Source organism: Mustela nigripes, chromosome 5 (assembly GCF_022355385.1).
Source record: "Mustela nigripes isolate SB6536 chromosome 5, MUSNIG.SB6536, whole genome shotgun sequence".
Taxonomy (NCBI): domain Eukaryota; kingdom Metazoa; phylum Chordata; class Mammalia; order Carnivora; family Mustelidae; genus Mustela; species Mustela nigripes.
This window is the reverse complement of record NC_081561.1, coordinates 52,366,621-52,386,369: the sequence shown is the minus strand read 5'-3', so window position 1 is coordinate 52,386,369 and position 19,749 is coordinate 52,366,621. Positions and strand designations below refer to the sequence as shown.

The 19,749-nt window shown below is 36.7% G+C and overlaps 1 protein-coding gene across 8 annotated transcripts in view; it reads right to left on the bottom strand.

The window, feature by feature from the left end:
• Positions 1-19,749, bottom strand: part of PKHD1 (PKHD1 ciliary IPT domain containing fibrocystin/polyductin) — a 478,342-nt gene that overhangs the window by 33,848 nt on the left and 424,745 nt on the right. For 5 of the 8 annotated variants that reach the window (XM_059400266.1, XM_059400267.1, XM_059400265.1 and 2 more), the window contains 3 exons: positions 13,632-13,739; positions 7,281-7,439; positions 2,983-3,102 (listed from right to left, as the gene is read on the bottom strand). In XM_059400266.1, the coding sequence (XP_059256249.1) occupies positions 2,983-3,102; positions 7,281-7,439; positions 13,632-13,739 (387 nt within the window). The remainder of the gene's footprint in view (positions 1-2,982; positions 3,103-7,280; positions 7,440-13,631; positions 13,740-19,749) is intronic. The other 3 variants (XM_059400262.1, XM_059400263.1, XM_059400264.1) reach the window with 3 other exon arrangements.

The window sequence follows — 19,749 nt, the reverse complement described above, 5'->3', positions numbered from 1 at the left end:
GAGATCAAGTCCCACAATAGCTTCCTGCTCAAAGGGTAGCCTGCTTCCCCCTCTGCTTGGCACTACCCCTGCTTGTGCTCTCTCTGTTTGACAAATAAATAAATAAATTCTTTAAAAAAAAAGAAAGTCACTGGTCTGTGGGAATGGAGAACCACCCATAACTTCTAAAAAATATGAGTACTACCATGGAAGCACACATTCAATATTCTTGACACACAAGGAGGAAAATATTAATTTTCAATGAAGTAGGAGGGATTGGGAAAGACTATATGTATGTATACATATATAAATAAATATGTATGTATGTATGTGTATATATACATATGTATAACACAACACAACAAAAACCACAGTTAACTGATGCTTAAAAGTTTCAGAAGGTTTTAACAGGTGAAGACAAGCAATCCAACTGGAAGAAACCATGCAAGCTAATGGGTGGGAAGATCTTAGACAAGTCCCAGAATGAGTGAGTTAGCATGGGGTGGGGGGTATGAGCAGGCGGCAAGAAGGTGAATTGCAGTGTAAGATTACAAGGATAGGATGGAGTCAGGCCTTGGAAGGCTCTGTCTTTTAAATAACAAGAAGAACCAACAACAGATAACACATATGTATTACATACAATATGCCAGGGATTGTTCTGCACACTTTAGTGATATTAACTCACTCAATTTGTACAACAACCATATGTGTGGGCAGTATTAATATGGGAACTTTACCAGGGAGGGATTGCATGGGCACAGAGAGGATCGTTGGTTTCCTTGAGGCCAGGAGGCAAGTCAACGGGAGAGTCAGGGTTAAACTAAGTCTGCCTGACTCTTGGTTTTTATGCCATTAACAGTCCCATTCTTCAGCTCTCCAGCTAACACTGGCAATTCATTAGATCTTCTCACTGGCAGAGTGACAAGGCCCGATATGAATTGGAGAAGCTAGCTCAGATGGCTGGTAACAATAAAATGCAAGGGATATATGCACCACTCCTTTCTTCCCCTATTGTAACTCTATTATCACTATTGCATCTATGTGATTTTTAGTAAAAGCTGCAACATGATGAGTTTACAGTCTGAACCTACGGGACAGTGGAAATGCTCAACTCCACCAGCTGAAAAACTTTAGTGCCAGGTGGTACTTAGTGAATGCTATGTGCTCAGGATAGACATAGCCAATCCCAAAAGTTTAGAAAAAGAGGCAAAAGGGAGACTGAAGAGCCATGGAAATAATGAAATAAAACCAAACTTATCTGAAGCCAGCAGTAACCAGTTGTTTTATAGCTGGCAATAATTTCTGAAGAAAAGTAGGAGATGTGTCATTACTTGCCTTGAAGATGCTCTTCAGACTTGGACAAAGCTTAGAAAATAAGGAAACAAATCTGCTATGACCCCTAGGGGAGGATTTGGATACAACACAACTTTCTATTTTTAACCTGGATGTCCAAATAACATGGCCTTTGATACACCCATCTCTTCAATCTAAACTTTTCCACAGGAACCTTGTCCCTTATCTCATTCCTGATAATTTATTAATAAGGCACCAGATAAAAAATGTTCCTTAATAAAACACCTAGGCATTGTGGACTGCTTAATATAGTTAATTTAAGTGGGGCAACTGAGATTCATGTAGATAGCCATATTAGATTAGGGGGAGATTAACATCACTCTTGCTGTTTGCTTAAGAATGCAGCTAAACATGCTGTTCCTTGAAGTGCTGAGTTCAGATGAGCATTTTCAAACACTTGTTCTGAATTTGCACGCAGTAATATGGACAAGAGGTCTCTAGAAACCAAAATTAATGTAGTCTTAGATGGAATCCAGAAGGAATTCCTGTCCATTTCTCTCTGTCTTCATTCTTCTCATACCCACCCACTCCAATCCTACCACCACCTTCCAGTATAGGGTCAGGCTAGAATGATTCTTACAGGAATCATTCATTGGGACATTTCTAAAAAATAAATTCATTTCCTCCAGCGGGAAAATTCAAACAGGCAAACAAACTGATATTTACACATGCACACACACAGGTAGACACAGACACAGACACACAGACACCACACACACACACACACACACACACACACACACACACACACACACAAGCCAAAGTCCATTGAACTGGTTAGAGGAAGAACAACATTGAGTTGATATTTTTGAGTTAAACCTGATGCTAGAACCATTAAGATTCATGTCCCTTTCTCAAGCAGAAAATATCATGAATATTGACTACTGCTTAGAATAAATAGCAGTATTATTCTCTTTAGAGTGTGCTTCAAAGCATTTCAGATCCATGGAAATTATATGAATATTTTTCATACACCATATCCACATGTGGCAAATCCATATTGTGTTCTGCCAACAGTCTTCCTGTCTTCTGTATTTTAGAAGGACACGGGGAAAGCATTGGTCTGAAGTAAATGCCTACCTTTTCTTTGCTTGGCATTAAGTCCAATGGCAATTAAAAATATAACAAGCAAAATTATCTAGGTTTTATGTACAATGTAAGCAAATAATACATTTTTGTTAAAAGTATGACTAAACAACAAAGCAGAGCTTAACAAAGCTGACTCATTTCTTAAGGGCTCCATATTCAATCTAATTTGCATAGTTGGTATTTGGCAACTCTACTGTCTTATTTCCCAAATTCAATAGTGTTGCCAGACTGGCAGCTTTGCAATAGCTAAGGGAAAGATTATATGCCTATACTTTGGTTTTCCCTTTCTCTATGTAATAAACTCAAATGTTAAACCAATTATCATCTACTAAGAAAAAAATATAAATGTCAACTTGAAGACTTGGTTAATAGCTGAGTGAAACAGCTGGACTTGTGTACTCCTATGCTGGGGTGTAGTTCCCTTGAGAGGAAGTAACAAAGATGAAAGAAGAAGTTAACAACTAAACTGACCCAGAAACTGACAACCATGGGGAGAGGGAGGCCACAGCTCATCTAGGATGGATGTCTCTTACGGGAATCATCCCCACTTTCCAACCTCACCTTCTCCCATCATGGCGTCTTCCTTTTTAGTCTCTTGTGATCTTGGGTGTTTGGATGAGATGTGGATATGATTCTTCTGGCTGTTAGTCTGGAATTCAGAAATATCTTCACTTTTTATTTCTAGATTAATGAGAAAAAGATGTGACTGTTTCTTGTTTTTTAGAATAAAACATTTTATTTGTAAACTGGTCCTAAGTGACAATATGCTTCTCTTGTATGCCCCCACAAAATGATTGTGATACACGTATATGAGAATGCATATAATGTATTCAGAGATTAAGAAATAAGGAAATACAACTCCATATACTGACCAGCAACTTTAAGGTATAAAACTATACTATACAATAGCCATAATATATGGCTATGGAGCACTTGAAATATGACTAGTTTGAGTTAAGATGTGCTGTAAGTGTAACATATATACCTGATTTTAAGAACCTGTAAAATATCCAATATTTTTATATTTATTAAATATAAATGTTGATATATTAGGTTAAGAGGATACTAGAAAATTGCATCATGTGCCTCACATTTGTGGTTCATGTTATATTTTTACTGGACAGAGCTGGTATAGAGTTTTACAATACTCTTTAACCTTTTATTTTGAAATAATGATAGATTCACAGGAAGTTGCAAAGAAATATACTAAAGGATTCATGCATCCTTATCCAGCCTCCCCTACTGTTAACAACTTATATAATATGAAATGAAAACCAGAAAATTCACATTGGTACAATCCATAAAGATCGTGCATATATGAGCTCTTGATTGAAGATTTCCACTTTTGACTGATGATTTTTATATTCTATTCATTTATTTATTAAATATCTTAATCAAAAATGTATTTACATTGCTTATGTCAGAAACTGTCCTAAGCAATGGAAAGACAATAAGTAAGAAAGACCTGGTCCTTGCTCTCAGAGTTTTATTTCCGTTTGAATGGCAGCGGATAAAAAAAAAATTCATAATGTAAGGTCAAATGACGCCAGGCCATGGCATATGATAATTTTTCTCAAGGAAAACACTTTAGCAATTGAGTTTAGCTAAAATCCTGATTTTTCATGGAACAACATTTTTTTTAATTTATTTTCAGCATAACAGTATTCATTATTTTTGCACCACACCCAGTTCTCCATGCAATCCGTGCCCTCTCCAATACCCACCACCTGGTTCTCCCAACCTCTCACCCCCCGCCACTTCAAACCCAACATTTTTTACATTGAAAGAACTTGGAAGAATAAAAGATAGATTCTGGTTATTCCTATTGGGTACTTGGTAGGTTTTTTTAAAGTGAATGAAGCCAGCCTATAACTTCCATGAAACAAGTGACCATAGTTTCTTCCAGTGATAAAATTCAAGCTTTCATGGGAAATTTTAAATTTTGGACAACTTTTATCAACTATAAGTTTTAGAGATATTGAATTCTTAAAGTTTAATGTTGATATTAACAAATGCAATTTTTAAAAAATTATAGAATAAAATATGTCAGCATTTGGAAAATTTTTATAACTCAGTGAAACAATATTTTTCCAAATGGCTAACGCATAATATTTCAAAATCATGTATAAGTAAAAGCTCCACTCAAAGTCCATAATAGATTAGTGGTTTTTCATATACAGAGTATAGAACGTATATTGAAATGTACTTGTAAGTAACTATCTCTTGGCCAGGCTGGGTGCAGTATCAAAGAAGATGATCCACAATTATCTGTGAATGTTATTAAAATACTCTTACTCTTCTACTTCTACTTGTACTTGTGTGAGGATAGATTTTCTTCACATACTTCAGCAAAAACAATACATTGCAGCCAATGTAATGTGGAAGCTGCTAGAGAATACAGCTGACTTTTCTTAAGACAGACATTAAAGAGTTTTATAAAAATGCCACTCTTTTCATTATATATATTTGGAAACATCATTTTAAATAAAAAATTATAATTATGTTAACATATAATGCATGTATTACTGTTATTTTAAAGAAAATAAGTAAAATTTTACATTTGCTCTTTTAACTTCTAATTTGGAAGTATTAATAGATAAACATACATTGACAAAATCTCTTTGGCGTTTTCAATAATTACTGAAAGGGGAACAAGGTCCCAAGATAAAAATTTTATACACTACTGACACAGACTGTGTAGCTGAATTGGAGAATACTGTTCCATGAGTAAGATGGGGAATGATATTTATTATTCTAAAGTAATGAATGCTAATCCTAGAAGTTTGAAAAACACAGAAAGATTTAAAGAAGAAAATATAAATTACTCATACAGAACTGGTTACTCTACCTTTTTTACCTTTTTTTTTTTTTCATAAAGTGTTTCCTAATCTCTTTTTATTTTTATAAGAAAGTTAGAAGTCTACATCCAATCAGGAAAATATGTGAATTTAAATTTTTTAAAATTTTATTTATTTATCTGACAGACAGAGATCACAGGTAGACAGAGAGGCAGGCAGAGAGAGAGAGAGGGAAGCAGGCTCCCTGCCAAGCAGAGAGCCTGATGTGGGGCTCGATTCCAGGACCCTGGGATTATGACCTGAGCTGAAGGCAGAGGCTTTAACCCAGTGAGCCACCCAGGCAGCCCGGAAAATATGTGAATTTAATAAAGAGAAATGTGTCCACAGATATTGAAAAGTTGAAAGAGTGAAAGAGAGAATACCAAGGTAATGAATGGTATGTTAGACTGCAGGAAGAAGCTTCCTCTATAGTTGGAGAACAGAAGGAAGGAGATGGGTGAGCAGAACTTAGTGGGGGCTCCTCCATTGCTGGTAGGCTTAGCGGTAAAGTGGAGGATGAGAATTAAGTAGAATATATCACAGAATTGCATGAAATTAAAAATTATGAAATGTCTTTGCTTTCAAACCAAAAATCAACACATACACACACACACACACACACACACACATGCACACAAACGCACTACTTTAGATGTAAAAACAAAGACCAAAAGACAATTATCATATGATCTCTCTGTTATGAGGAATTTGAGAGGCTGGATGAGGGGTCATGGGGGAAAGAGAGGGGAAAAAAGTAAAACAAGATGGGACCAGGGAGGGAGACAAATCATAAGAGACACTTAATCTCAGGAAACAAATTGAGGGTTACTGGGGGTAGGGGAGGGGGAGGAATAGGGTGGTTGGGTTATGGGCAATGGGGAAGGTATGTGCTACAGCGAGTGCTATGAATTGTGTAAGACTGATAATTCACAGACCTGTACCCCTGAAACAAATATTATATGTTAATAAAACAAAACAAAACAAAAAACAAAACATAACCCCAAAGACCAAAACCTGCATTCCACAAATCACAGGCAACAACTCAGGATGAGATCCCATTCTTCTTGAGAAAGACAAGGTACCCTTGAGTTTCCCTGCAGTTTGGCCAGCCCCATCAGGACAGGGAGAGAGGGAAGTATATCACACTGCTGCTTGGTTCAAAATAAAGAGTGTATGGAGCTTCCCTCTCCCAAGATCTCTCAGAAACCCAAGCACTATGAGTCTTCCAGTAGTGGCTCCATGCTTCTTCCTCTTTCCTTTCTTTATTTTGACTTCTCTCTTTGCCTCACTTCTTTTGTACTCACGTTTGTTTGAGCACACAAGTGTTTCATCCACTAATCTGATGAGGGGAGTCAGGGACTTGCCAATACTTGGCCTGCCCCTCTATCTCCCTCACTCTAAGAGCAAAGTAGAAAGATAGAAAGAAGCCTCCTTTCCAGAACTTCTTTCCCTCAGTGATGCTCCATGTCCCCAGTCTAAAAGATATGATCTGCTTCTGTTCAAGAATATAGTTTCCATGCTCCTACGATAGGGAAAAAAACCCACCAAACATTCTCTTCCCTCTTCTGAATCCCTTTCCCTTCTTTCTTAAACTTACTTTTTGGAGGATTACTTGGGCAGTGGAACATAGTGTTTTAGAGAGTAGCATCTGGAGCCAAACTGCCTGACTTTTTCTTGATTGTGTGACCTTGGGCAAGTTACTTAACCTTTGTGTACCTCATGCTACGCCCATAACACAGATCCTACTTCAAAGGGCTGTTATGAAGATTAAAAAATCCATGCATATAAAGTACTTAGAACCTGGCCCACAGTGAATATTCAATAAATACTCTCATCATTATCACTATTATTAGTTAAGGTTAAGCAATCTTTGTCTCTATTGTATAAACTGAATAGTTTGGTTCCATATGTTAGAGTTTCATAAAAAATTTCTCTTGGGGAAAGAAAAAGAAATGTTAGTGTATTATACACTATAACATTTCCCCACTGATATTTTCATTGCCAAAAGAAAAATCTACATACTTCTGCTTTTGCTTTTCTTTAACCAACAGCACACCAGACAGCATAGAGCCAGCCATGAGGCCACTGAGCACAGGGAAGCAGCCAAGATGATGGTTGACTTCTCTGACCTACGCACAGGTAAGACAGTGAATGACCTTGATCGAGCTGTAAAATTGACTCCTGTTTAAAAAAACAAAAAACAGTAATAACATATTAATTGGATAAAAGATGTTGATGTAATAAAAATACTGTGGAAGAGATATGTTTACAACAATACCTGTCACTTAGTAGGTTCAATAAATACTTAGCGAATTAAGTGATTAAATGAACTAATATTCAATTGAAAATTTGTATTTCTGAAGAACTACAAGAATCCAGTTCCAACAATAACATACAACTGTTCCTTCCAATTCTGTCCATTACCAATGGGGCATTCTTCCAAATCTCCCCTTTCATTCTCAGACTTGCCTTTTCCACCAATGCAAAATTTCAATTTCACTCTCATGTTCCACTAATTAGAATAGAAATGCTCTCAGCTCTAGAATGTGTGAAACTACTTGCTCTGACCTATGTCTCCTGTTTTTAAAAAATGGTATGTAAGACATCAAAACAGGGAACAGGGACTCCTACCACAGAGCCAAGAGAATTTTCTAACATCCATGAGAATTTTGTTATCTGGGAAACTGAACAAGATTATTAGTAGGAAAGTAGCAACTGGGATGACCATCAAAGGTATTATGCTAAGTGAAAGAGGTCCATCTCTGAAGGGTACATATTTTACGATTCCATTTATATGACATTGTAGAAAAGACAGAATTATAGTGATAAAGAACAGGTAAGTGATTGCCAGGGATTAGTGATAGTGGCAGGGGGAATGTGAGGACAGAGGAGCAGAATAAGGGAGATTTATTGGAAATGTTCTATATCCTGACTGTGGTGGTAATTACATGAATCTGTTAAGATATTTGAATCCACAAAAACATATGCAAAAATAAATTTTACTGTGTATTATTTTTTAAATAAAAAAATTTAAATTTACCTATAATTTTGAGGGTAACAGATATGTTCATTATCTTAATTGTGGGGATGGTTTCATGGAAGTATATATTCATCAAAATCTACAAAACCGTGTGTTTGAAGTATTTGTAGTTTATCATGTGTCAATTATACCCCAATACAAAAATGAAAAATTTTTTTAAAAAAGCACTTGCCTACAAGCATGAGTTAGAGCCAGAGATTTTTAAGTAACACATCCAAATAAACCAGCCTACGCCAAATCTCTGCAATCATCTGAATAAATGTAGGCAAAAACAGAGTTTTTATTTTTTCTATTCAAGGAAACATTGTGCTATTCTTTGCTGTGCTTTCCTTGGACTGAACCTGATTTTATATATATATATATATATATATATATATATATATAGTTTTGATTTAAAGTCACTGTCAGGTTTTCAGTCTCTTGACTCGTTGCTGACTTGGTCCCAAAACTACCATAACAAAATTAGCTAGAAATGGTTCTCCTGTGTACATCTTATGCTTGAGACATACTTAGCTTGTTCGTTATTAGTTGCTTTTTATGAACATCTGAATAAGATAAATCAAGCCCAGAGAGGGGGGAATGGATTTTACTGGTGATTTGCAGAAGTATAACAAGATTCCTCGTTCTTTTATCCATTTTCCAATGATTGCTCAGTGATTGTTTACTTTGCTAACTGAATAAGTCACTGTTCTCATTCTGAAGATATTTACAAGCTAGTAGATAAAATTACACACACACACACACATACACACACACACACACAAATCAGAATGTGACACATGTCAACAGAATAATGCAATCAATTGCTCTGGAAGGATATTTCCCATCAATATGGTCAGGGAAAGCATCCAAAAGAGAATATTTAAGTGGGGCTTTGAAGGCTAAGCAAATAAAGACAGAAAGGAGGAAAGAGCAATTGTTTAGGAAATTAGTGCAAAAGATAGTGGGAATTAATGCTGGAAAGCATTTGAGATAAATTTTGGCAGGCAGTAAATGTCAACCCAAAGCTTCTTGACTATATCTTGAAGGCAATGAGGTGTCATAAAAGGAAAAATTCTGAGCTGGGAAATAGCATATATCAAGTGGGATACAAAAGATCAGGCCATGAAAGTGTTTCGGACACAAATAATGGCAGAGGGGTTGAAGTCAATTAACTGATTTATAAGACCAGAGAAGTACCTGGGTCTAAGGGTAGAGACCACAAGCTTTTAAATATTTATAGTAGCAGAACATTACAAAGCTACAATCTTAGACATCATCTCAATATCCTTACTTACTTATAAAGAAATGAGCAGAAGACATGAACAGACACTTATTCAAAGAAGAAATACAAATGGCTAATAGACACATGAAAAATTGTTCATCATCATTAGCCATGAGGGAGATTCAAGTCAAAACCACATTGAGATATGACCTTATACCAGTTAGAATGGTCAAAATTAACAAGACAGGAAACAACGAGTATTGAAGAGGATGTGGAGAAATGGGAACCCTCTTACACTGTTGGTGGTAATGCAAGTTGGTATAGCCACTTTGGAAAACAGTGTGGAGATTCCTCAAAAAATTAAAAATAGAGTTACCCTATGATCCTGCAATTATACTACTGGGTATTTACTCCAGAGATACAGATATAGTGAAAAGAAGGGCCATCTGTACCCCAGTGTTTCTAGCAGCAATAGCCACAATTGCCAAACAATGGAAAGAGTCAAGATGCCCTTCAATAGACGAATGGATTAAAAAAATATATATGGTCCATATGTACAATGGAATATTATGCAGCCATCAGAAAGGATGAATACCCAACTTTTGTATCAACATGGATGGGATTGGAAGAGATTATGCTGAGTGAAATAAGTTAAGCAGAGAGAGTCAATTATCATATGGTTTCACTTAGTTGTGGAGAATAAGGAATAACACAGAAGATATTAGGAGAAGGAAAGGAAAAGTGAAGGAAAGGAAAAGTGAATTGGGGGAAATCAGAGGGGGAGTTAAAGCCCAGACTGTGGGCTCTGAGAAACAAACAGAGTTTTGGAGGGGTGGGAGATGGGGGGTTAGGTGAACCTGGTAGTGGGTGTTAAGGAAAGCACGTATTGCATGGAGCACTGGGTGTGGTGCATAAACAATGAATCTTGGTACACTGAAAAAATAAGATTAAAAATAGTAGAAATGGTTGTGCCTATGATGTTCCAAGTTTTTCTACACTCCAAAGATACAGTGCTGAACTCAGCATAAATCCTGCCCCTTTTGGAACTTAGGTTTGAATGGGGGTGGCTGGGGGGCAGAACACGGGCAGTAGACAAACAAGCAAATACACTGATACCCTGGTCCCATGTGGCAGTAAGTGCCGTGAAGACCAAAGTGAGGTTGGCAGACAGAGAATGACTGGCAATGGAGCAGGACTGGGAATGGTGGTGGGGTTGACTTAGTGATGCAGAAAAGACGTTCCCGAGGAGGTGACATCTGGGGAGAAATCTGAGTGAAATGATGATTGAGTCATATGAATTTCAGGAGGAAGAGTATCCCATGCATGGAAATGGCAGGGACAACAGAGCCAAGCCAGATTTCTCTGGATTTGGTGGCTAGGAGCAGCCTGGGTTCCCCCGGTCTCTTTTCAGCCCAGCAGCCCCTGAGAAACCCCTACGAGCTACAGGGCTGCAAAGAACGGACAGAGAAACCACAGCCAAGTCATGGGGATGATAGGGAAGGAGGAAAGGCTGGCTGGGAAGTCAGCAGAATTAAACACACAGAAACCCTTCTCTTTTGGTGGCATCTCAGATGTTCCAAAACGAATAAGTGAGCCAGATTAGTCAACATATTAGAAAGACTGGTGAGGGTCCCATACACATCTGGTTGATTTCTCAGCTCCTCAGTTTCTACACTTCTAAAATACTGTTCTTCTTTCTAAGATATTCATTCTCTATCTTCCATCTATTCTCTTCTAATTTAAACTTCAGAAATCTCATTCTGAGATTTAATGAGCCTCGCCTCATTGACATGGTTTGAAAATTATGAAGAATAATTTAAGGAAAATTGCTGAAGAAAAAATTTTCAAGATAATTCCCCAGCCTTTTTTACAAGTTATAGAGAAGCCTAAATTAAAGCTGTAGTCTAATAAATGTGAACAGTATGGCTAGCTCAAAATCATGAAGTGTTACTGAGAAGTTTTTGTCTACACCACATTTTACAACTGGCTGTATAACTTATTCCTCAAAATAACTTTGATGAAGTATTTGGTTAGTCTTGGTTAACTACTGAGGAAATTGAAGGACAAAGGTCCTTTAAATAACCCAACAAGTCTGGGACAAAATATCCAGCTCTGCATGGATTGTCCTTCCAAAATATATATACATGGGGATCCCATGGTCCAGAACACTGAACATGTATCTCCATGGATCTGTCCTAAATAAAGACACTTCCATAGGTACTTAAAAGATATTTGCCCTGCAAAATTAAGATTAATGATAATATAGTTGATTCTCAGAAGTCAGGTACAAAAAAATTGTCCAGGACTTGGATAAAGGGAAAAAATGATTATAGATCTGATCGATGTCATACCATAGTATTTTCAAACAGGCCCATTCAAGGTTTATCAAATTATCTGGAACATAGTATACATATGTGTATATATATTTATATAGGTAAACTGCAAATGATTTTTCTCCATTCAGATGTAAATGGTACCTGTACACATGTAACACCAAAGATTACAGTTTTATTGCCCTGTATCCAATGTGGCAAACTTATTTCAGCTGGCTGTGTGATGCACGTCTCTCAAATGCTCTTCTCTGTAATGCTTATCTTTTCATTGTGGCAATCTTAAATACTCTTGAAACCGTTTGCGTCTTTGTGGTACACTCAACTAGTGAGTTAAAGAAGTTGTTGACAAATGCTCGTTCTATACTTTCCCAAGAGCTACAGTTTTCTCTTTTTGAGAAGTATCTTATGACAGTTGGAATTCAAGTTTCATAAGGAGAACTAATATGTGGCCTTAATTAAACAGTTGTTGTTGGGCTTCAGATATCTCGCATCAAAACATGAGATTTCCTTGGTTGTTTCCATTAACTAACTGGTTTAATTCTAGTGATGATTATTCGAATGTGTTTTTTTAAAGATTTTATTTATTTCTTTGAGAGAGAGAGAAAGAGAGAGAGAGAGCATGAGAGGAGAGAAGGTCAGAGGTAGAAGCAGACTCCCTGGAAAGCAGGGAGCCTGATGCGGGACTCAATCCTAGGACTCTGGGATCATGACCTGAACCGAAGGCAGTGGCTTAACCCACTGAGCCACCCAGGTACCCTATTCAAGTGCATTTTATAAAACTTTGCATCATCACATCCGTGTACTAACTGCTTTCCACAATTGTGTGGCTTTAATATCAGACTAATTTTCTGCCCCAAATTAATAAGTGGTTATAAATATCTACTTCTTTAGTTCAAATGTGGTGTCAGCATTTTTAGAATTCTTTTAGATGCTCTATTAGTGGAGGAATTTTTTTCTGGTAAATCACAATAATGAATGGAAAAATTAAATCTTTTTTTCTTTTTTCTTTTTCCGGTGTCTCTATGAGAGCTCAGTATTTTAAAAAACTGGATGCCAAAAACTACACTCTCAAAAGCAAACAAACAAACAAAAAACACTCTTTTCTCACCACTCCTTGGTAAGAGGAGACCTGGCTCTACCCTTCATGGAAATGAGAGGAGGATTTTGCATAGATTCCTTGGAAGTTAAATTAACGTGCTATCTACTTCAAACTTACTGAGTAGTATTACCCTCTAATATAGCAAAAGTTGTCAAGAATGTTGCAGAAGGGAGAAGACCTTTTTTTCAAGGTTTCCTCAAGATGAGTTGGAGCATATGAGCAATTTACAGACACCTTATATCTGTCCTTCTAAAGTGCCAGGACTTTGAATGGTTATGGAGTTGGGGGGAGGCAGTGGGTGAGGAGGGCAGAACTGAAATATAAAATTTCACAATACTTAATATCCCATGACTCTCTTTTTTAACCTTAAAATGTTCTCGTTAATATCCAACCAAATGCCACCACATGTCAAAGAAAGAATAAGTAGTAACAATAATAAAAAGCATTCAAAGTAAATTTTAACAACTAGAAGAAAATGTATATTTGGATTCTTGCTTACCAAAATTCTCCAGGGACTTAATTTCTATATGAGTTCTTGTTTCTCATACCTTAATGATATAGCCAAGTGATTTTTTTCTCTAAACTGTGATGACTTCTTATTCATGATAGGAGCTATTCCCATTATAAAGGAGAAGGGGCTATTTTTTTTTTTTTTTTTAAGGAACACATAGTAAAAACACACTCCTGCTACTATTACCTGGAGGGGAAGTGACAGTAAAAAGAAAGTGCCAATTTGACCCAGAGATCAAAACTGCCAAGTTGGAGAAGCTCACATAACCATCTTGACTTTCTGCCCGAGTACACCCTACAAACAAACACAGAAACAAAATGTAAATGTTAGTTACCCACTCAAGGCAGTTTCTTTAAGTCTTCTCTGTAAAGAGGCAACTGGGAACGAATGGAAAAAAAGATTTAATGAAACAGATTATAAAATCCATCAGGCTTTTCTTAGATGAATCGTGGAACCAAATAATCCAAGAAAGAATAATAGTAACAGTAATTGAAGTTTGCCATGCCAGATGCTGTGCCTTAGATACATGATTTTAAATAAACTGTACAAAAGGCAATAGATAACCTTATGAAAGGTGAAATTACTTGGTGTGGGGGTTATAGCCCCAGGTCTGCCTGATTTCCAAGTTGACATTCTTAACTACTACAATATGTTGACTATTTCATTATTAAATATCTGCCAAGAAAGAAAATCTACTATCTTATAGATGGTCGTTTCTAGGCTCTGCCTCTCTTTTATTCAAGGGATCTGTAGTTTATGTGGCAGCAGAGTTAGGCCAATAGAGCAGGACCACAGCTACGCATCAAATCATGACTGATAAAGGCTACCCTGATTTAGCAACTTGGGTTGCCTTGGCTATGGTTCCCATGAATAAAATGAAAAAAAAAAAAAAAAAAAAGAAAAAAAAAAGCAAGTTTACATCTTCTAACAATAGGCCATCCATTTTTAAAGTGAAAGAAGGCAACTTAACTCAGGATCACATTCACAACGCCATTAATTAGTCTTCTGACTCCACTACCCTCAAATTACTTTGCTAATTAACAGCTGCTACAGTTCACTCTGGAAATGTCATGATGATTGATATGATGGACAAGGAGTTGGGAGAGTGGTCTTAAAGTTTATAAATTGGTTTGAGATCTTTAAGGCTGAAAGGTATCATAAAGTTATAATATGCTTAGTGTTAACATTTTTCAATTCAATTGCTTAATCCGTTTTGTGGAAACACTGTCTTTCCTCATCAATTTTGCAGAGCTAACTAAAACTTCTTTTTCAAAAGCATCTTTTCCTTCATCTCTTCAGCATCCCAAAATAAATAAAATGCCCAGAAAAATGGAAATAAATAAGCCAAGACTCAAATAAATGATAGGCGCCCAAGATAAATGCAGTTTATACACTTTAAAACCTATATGCATCAAAATTATGGTCAATAAACTCTTACAAACAATGAACTGCAGAGTACAGATGTTCAACATGAAATCGTTTGCTGCAGTTTTTCCTTTGACAAACGTCCTTATTGTTCCCATCTTTGGAGGAATACAAAGCAGCATTTAATCGAAATGTGTCCATCGAGCACAGTGAGTCTGGCTCATAGAACAGCCGCCAAACTGCCTAATGGAAAGTGTTTTAGCTCCAAATGGGTTTGCTTTTGTGTTAAATACCAGCTTGCCTCAGAGATCTCTACAAAGATTCCCATATATATCTATGATATTCTCAGATTTGAAGCATATGTGCCCAAAAGCTGAGGCAGTTGCTGCCAAGTACAGTATATTACTCCAGGGTTCATATCTCTAGAATGGTAATTGTAAAATATACAAATGCCAGCGACAGGCTCCCTGATCAAGCTGGTAAAAGCAGTGTACTGGCCGGGGGAACTTGGGATGAGGTGGGGTGCTGGGCTTGAAGCAAGATTGAAATCGACCACGTGACTTAGCAGCGAGTGCTACCTGAATGGGTTTCTCTGGGGCATATGGTTTCCAAAATACCCAATTCTCCCCCACAACTATTCTTCTCATCCCTGGCAATATTAGCAAACTGGCATATCATTAATGTTGAGACTGTATTTTTTTTTAATATTAAGTACATATTTTTTCCTACAACGAGGATCTGTCATTAAATATGAAAGGGTCTGTAGGACCCTTCAATAATTATCTTCCAGTACATAAATTTACTTTTTTTGTTATTTTATTATAACCTGCTTTTTTACTGAGGGGGCTCTACTGAGATAAGTATAAAAGGTTTAGACTAGACATATAGATACGGTTTCGTTGTTATTGTTCTCCTCCGGGGAATACTTAGAATAAGCTAGGTCATCCATCCCAAATGGTTTTAGTTCTACTCTTTCTGTAGTTAAAAAGAAGTATTTCATGATGGCTCCAAGAGCCATATGAAAAAAGCTGTTTTGGTGATGTGGACATTCTAAAAACACAAAACTCCACAAGCTCATTTTCCCTACTCCATGACACACACAAAATTGTGAGCATAGAAATGACTTCAGCCCATTCCTTATGCTTCCTCAGTAAATCTTCCAAGGAAAATAGTTCTGACAATACTAATCTAGATGAGTCAGCAGGCTGAGTATGATGTGGTGCATTAAATAAAATAGCAAACACTCATTCATTTTGCATAGTCACAATATGATTCTAAGCTAGTCAATGATGATATATTTGGAATAACTGAAAGAGAAATAATGAAGGATTGGGGGAGGGTGTGAGGACTGGGGCAAAGTGAAGCATGGAGTCTGAATAAGGTATGGTCCAGAAGAAAGTACTATGGATGGGGAAAACAGAGAACATGGATATGGTGGTAGGTATGGGTAGTATATGAAGAATGGTGAGTTATGAATTATGAGCAAGGTATAGAGTATGGGTAAGGTACAAAATATGGGTAAACATATGAGGTAGGAATAAGGGAAGAATGTAGGTAAATGAACTGCACATGTAAAAATGGTTATGACAGCAAGTTAATGCTGTATGTATTCTATCACACTATTTTTTATAAAAGGAATATGGAGTTAGGGTTAGGGTTATAGAGTAAGTTATAGAGTATGGGTAATGGACTGAATGTTTGTGTCCCTCCAAAATTCAAATGTGGAAACTTAATCTCCATTGAGCTGGGATTTAGGGGTAGGACTTCTGTGGAGTGACTAGTGATAAATGCCCTTATAAAAAAAACTCCAGGGCGCTTGGGTGGCTCAGTGGGTTAAAGCCTCTGCCTTCAGCTCAGGTCATGATCTCAGGGTACTAGGAACGAGCCCCACATTGGGCTCTCTGCTCAGCGGGGAACCTGCTTCCCCCTCTCTCTCTGCCTGCCTCTCTGCCTACTTGTGATCTCTCTCTGTCAAATAAATAAATAAAATCTTTTAAAAAATAAAAATTGAAATTAAAAAATTAAAAAAAAAAAACTCCCAAAAGCTCTCTTGCCCCTTTTGCCACATAAGGACTTAGTGAGAAGATGGCCATCTATGAATCAGGAAGAATGTCTTCTCTGGATGCCAAGTTTGCCAGCACTTTGATCTGGGACTTCCTATTCTCCAGAATGGAGAGAAATACATTTCTTTGTTTACAAGCCACTCTGCCTGTGGTTTTCCGTTATAGCAGCCTGAAAGGACAAAGATAGGTATGAGTGTGTGTAAAGTCTGGAGTATGGATAAGTTATGGAATCTGGGTATAATATGGAATAGAGGATGGGGTAGGTGAGCTTCAGTTTCCAGGTGAGGTAGTTGATGTACACATTACTAAAATATGAAAAAAAGCTGAAAATTGATATTTTTGACACTGTTGTCTTAAGATCAGAGAGTAAACAAATTACTATTCTGTCTTATGAATCTCATATCAAAATGTCAGTAACAGCTAAATGGTATTGAATAATGGACAGAATGACATCATCAAACCAGACAGTTTAAAACTACCTCCTAATACAATTTTGAATGTTTAATTTTTACTGGCCAATGTTGGGTAGCTTTGTTTAATTATCTTACTTTCTTAATGATGTGGCTTGTTTCTGCAAATTTGCACATCCCCATCACATTGGGCTGTCCTCTTTCCTCGGGATTTTAAACCCAAAGAGTTTCAGGCTTAACTGCTTTGGTAAAGAAATGACCAAGAAGACAAAAATAGGAGTCAGCAATATGGGTGTTACTTTCACCAAAGTGAGTAAGATATACATTGTTAGGACTGGAAGAATGGGAAACATGGAGTCTATGAGGTGAGTCTCACAGAATAAGCAGCATTTCCTGGGCCTTTAAAATTGGATTGTACAAGCAGAAAGTAGACAGACAGAGTGCTCAGGAGAGTAACAACACTGTGGAAGTTTGGGAAAATAATTTTTGTGTACAGGCTGAAAAGATTTAGTTTATTGATAAGTAAGTAGATAGGGTAGGGAATTTATAGGCCACGATAGTTGAAATGCAAATTAGAAAGAGATAGCAGACAAATTTATAGCTCTAATAAGAAAGGAAGAGAGTGAGACAAGCATGAAACAGTAAAGGGTTTGAAGCTATGAAATATTTAATCATGAAATGTCAATTGCCTCCTCAGGAACATTTTTTAAAAAGATTTTATTTATTTACTTGACAGACAGAGATCACAAGTAGGCAGAAAGGGAGGCAGAGAGAGAGAGGGAAGCAGGCTCCCTGCTGGGCAGAAAGCCTGATTTGGGGCTCAATCCCAGGATCCTGAGATCATGATCTGAGCTGAAGGCAGGGGCTTAACCCACTGAGCCATCCAGCTGCCTCCTCACCCTTTTATTAAAGATTTTATTTCAAGAACATTTTCAGAAGGGACTAATTCTGTTTTCTGGAATTGATGAGGGGTACCTCTACAGGAAAACAAAATATATAAGCTAAATAAAACAGTGATATAAAACAAATTCTGGGACTAATTCATTAAAAACTGTTTTGAGTGATAATTCACTAATTTGGAAACTTTATCATGAAAATTGTGTATCTTTCCTTTTTTTAAAGAAGTGTAACAAAGAACGAAGAGACAATATTATCAGGAGAGACAAGTGCTATATATCAGATGTTACTAACAGTTTAGGCCAAAAAATAAATGCAACTAACAGGAATGGCAAGATTTAGTATTTCTACAATGGTCTTACTCCTATACATTTTGGCATATTTTACAGAGTCCCTGTGAAGGAGCTTAGGCTCACAGCCAGAGTAGAGCAAGAAATAACAGTAAAGTCATGGCTTATTTTTGGAATCCAGTTACTTTATGGATAGGCTGATATTTTGAACTGGTAGATGAGTCATTTACAACAACCCAAAACCAACAGAAATGTCCTAGCCAATTCATGAAGTACATAGAAATCTGATAAGCTGATTTTTTAAAAGAGTTAACAATATATCTTTTACCTTGCTTTTAATGGTTGCCTGTGTGTTTAATGCCATCAGCGTCATCTGATGTCCCTGGTGAAATCATTGCCACGACCAAGGTCAAGAAACTTGCTTTTCTTCTAGGGGTTTTATAGATTCAGGTCTTATGTTTGAGATTTTAATCCATTTTGAGTTACTTTTTCTTCAAGGTGTAAAATAATGCTCCAATTTCATTCTTTTCCAGGTGGATATCTGGTTCCTCAAAACTATTTGCTAAAATGTCTATATCCTTTCCCCACTGTGTGTTCTTGGCTCCCTTGTTGAATATCAGCTGGCCACGTATGTGTGGATTTATTTTTAGGCTCTTTATTCTGTTCAGTTGGTCTATACCTTTGTTTTTAGGTGAGTACCATACTGTTTTAATTTTTGTAGTTTTGTAATATACTTTGAAACCACAGAGTGTGATGCTATCTATTTTGTTTTTCTTTTTCAAGATTGCTTTGGCTTTTCGGGATCTGTTGTGGTTTCATATACATTTTAGAGTGTTTTCTCTATTTCTATAAGAAATGTTATTAGGATTTTGATAGAGATTGCACTTAATCTGTAGATTTCTTTGGGTACTGTGGACATGTAAAGCAAAGTTAGACAAGTAGCATTATATCAAACTAAAAAGCTTCTGTGCAGCAAAGCAAATAATCAACAGGGTGAAAAGGCAGCTTACAAAATGGGAGAAAATATTCACAAACTATATATCTCATAAGGTGTGAATTTCTAAAATATGTAGGAAACCCCTACATCTCAATAGGATAAAAAAAGCTAATAACCTGATTTTAAAAAAATAAGCTAAAGATTCAATCAAACATTTCTGCAAAGAAAACCTACAAATGGCCAACATCTATAGTATATGAAAAGATGCTCAACATCACTAATCATCAGGGAAATGCAGACTAAAACTACAATGAAATATAACCTCATACCTATTAGGATGGC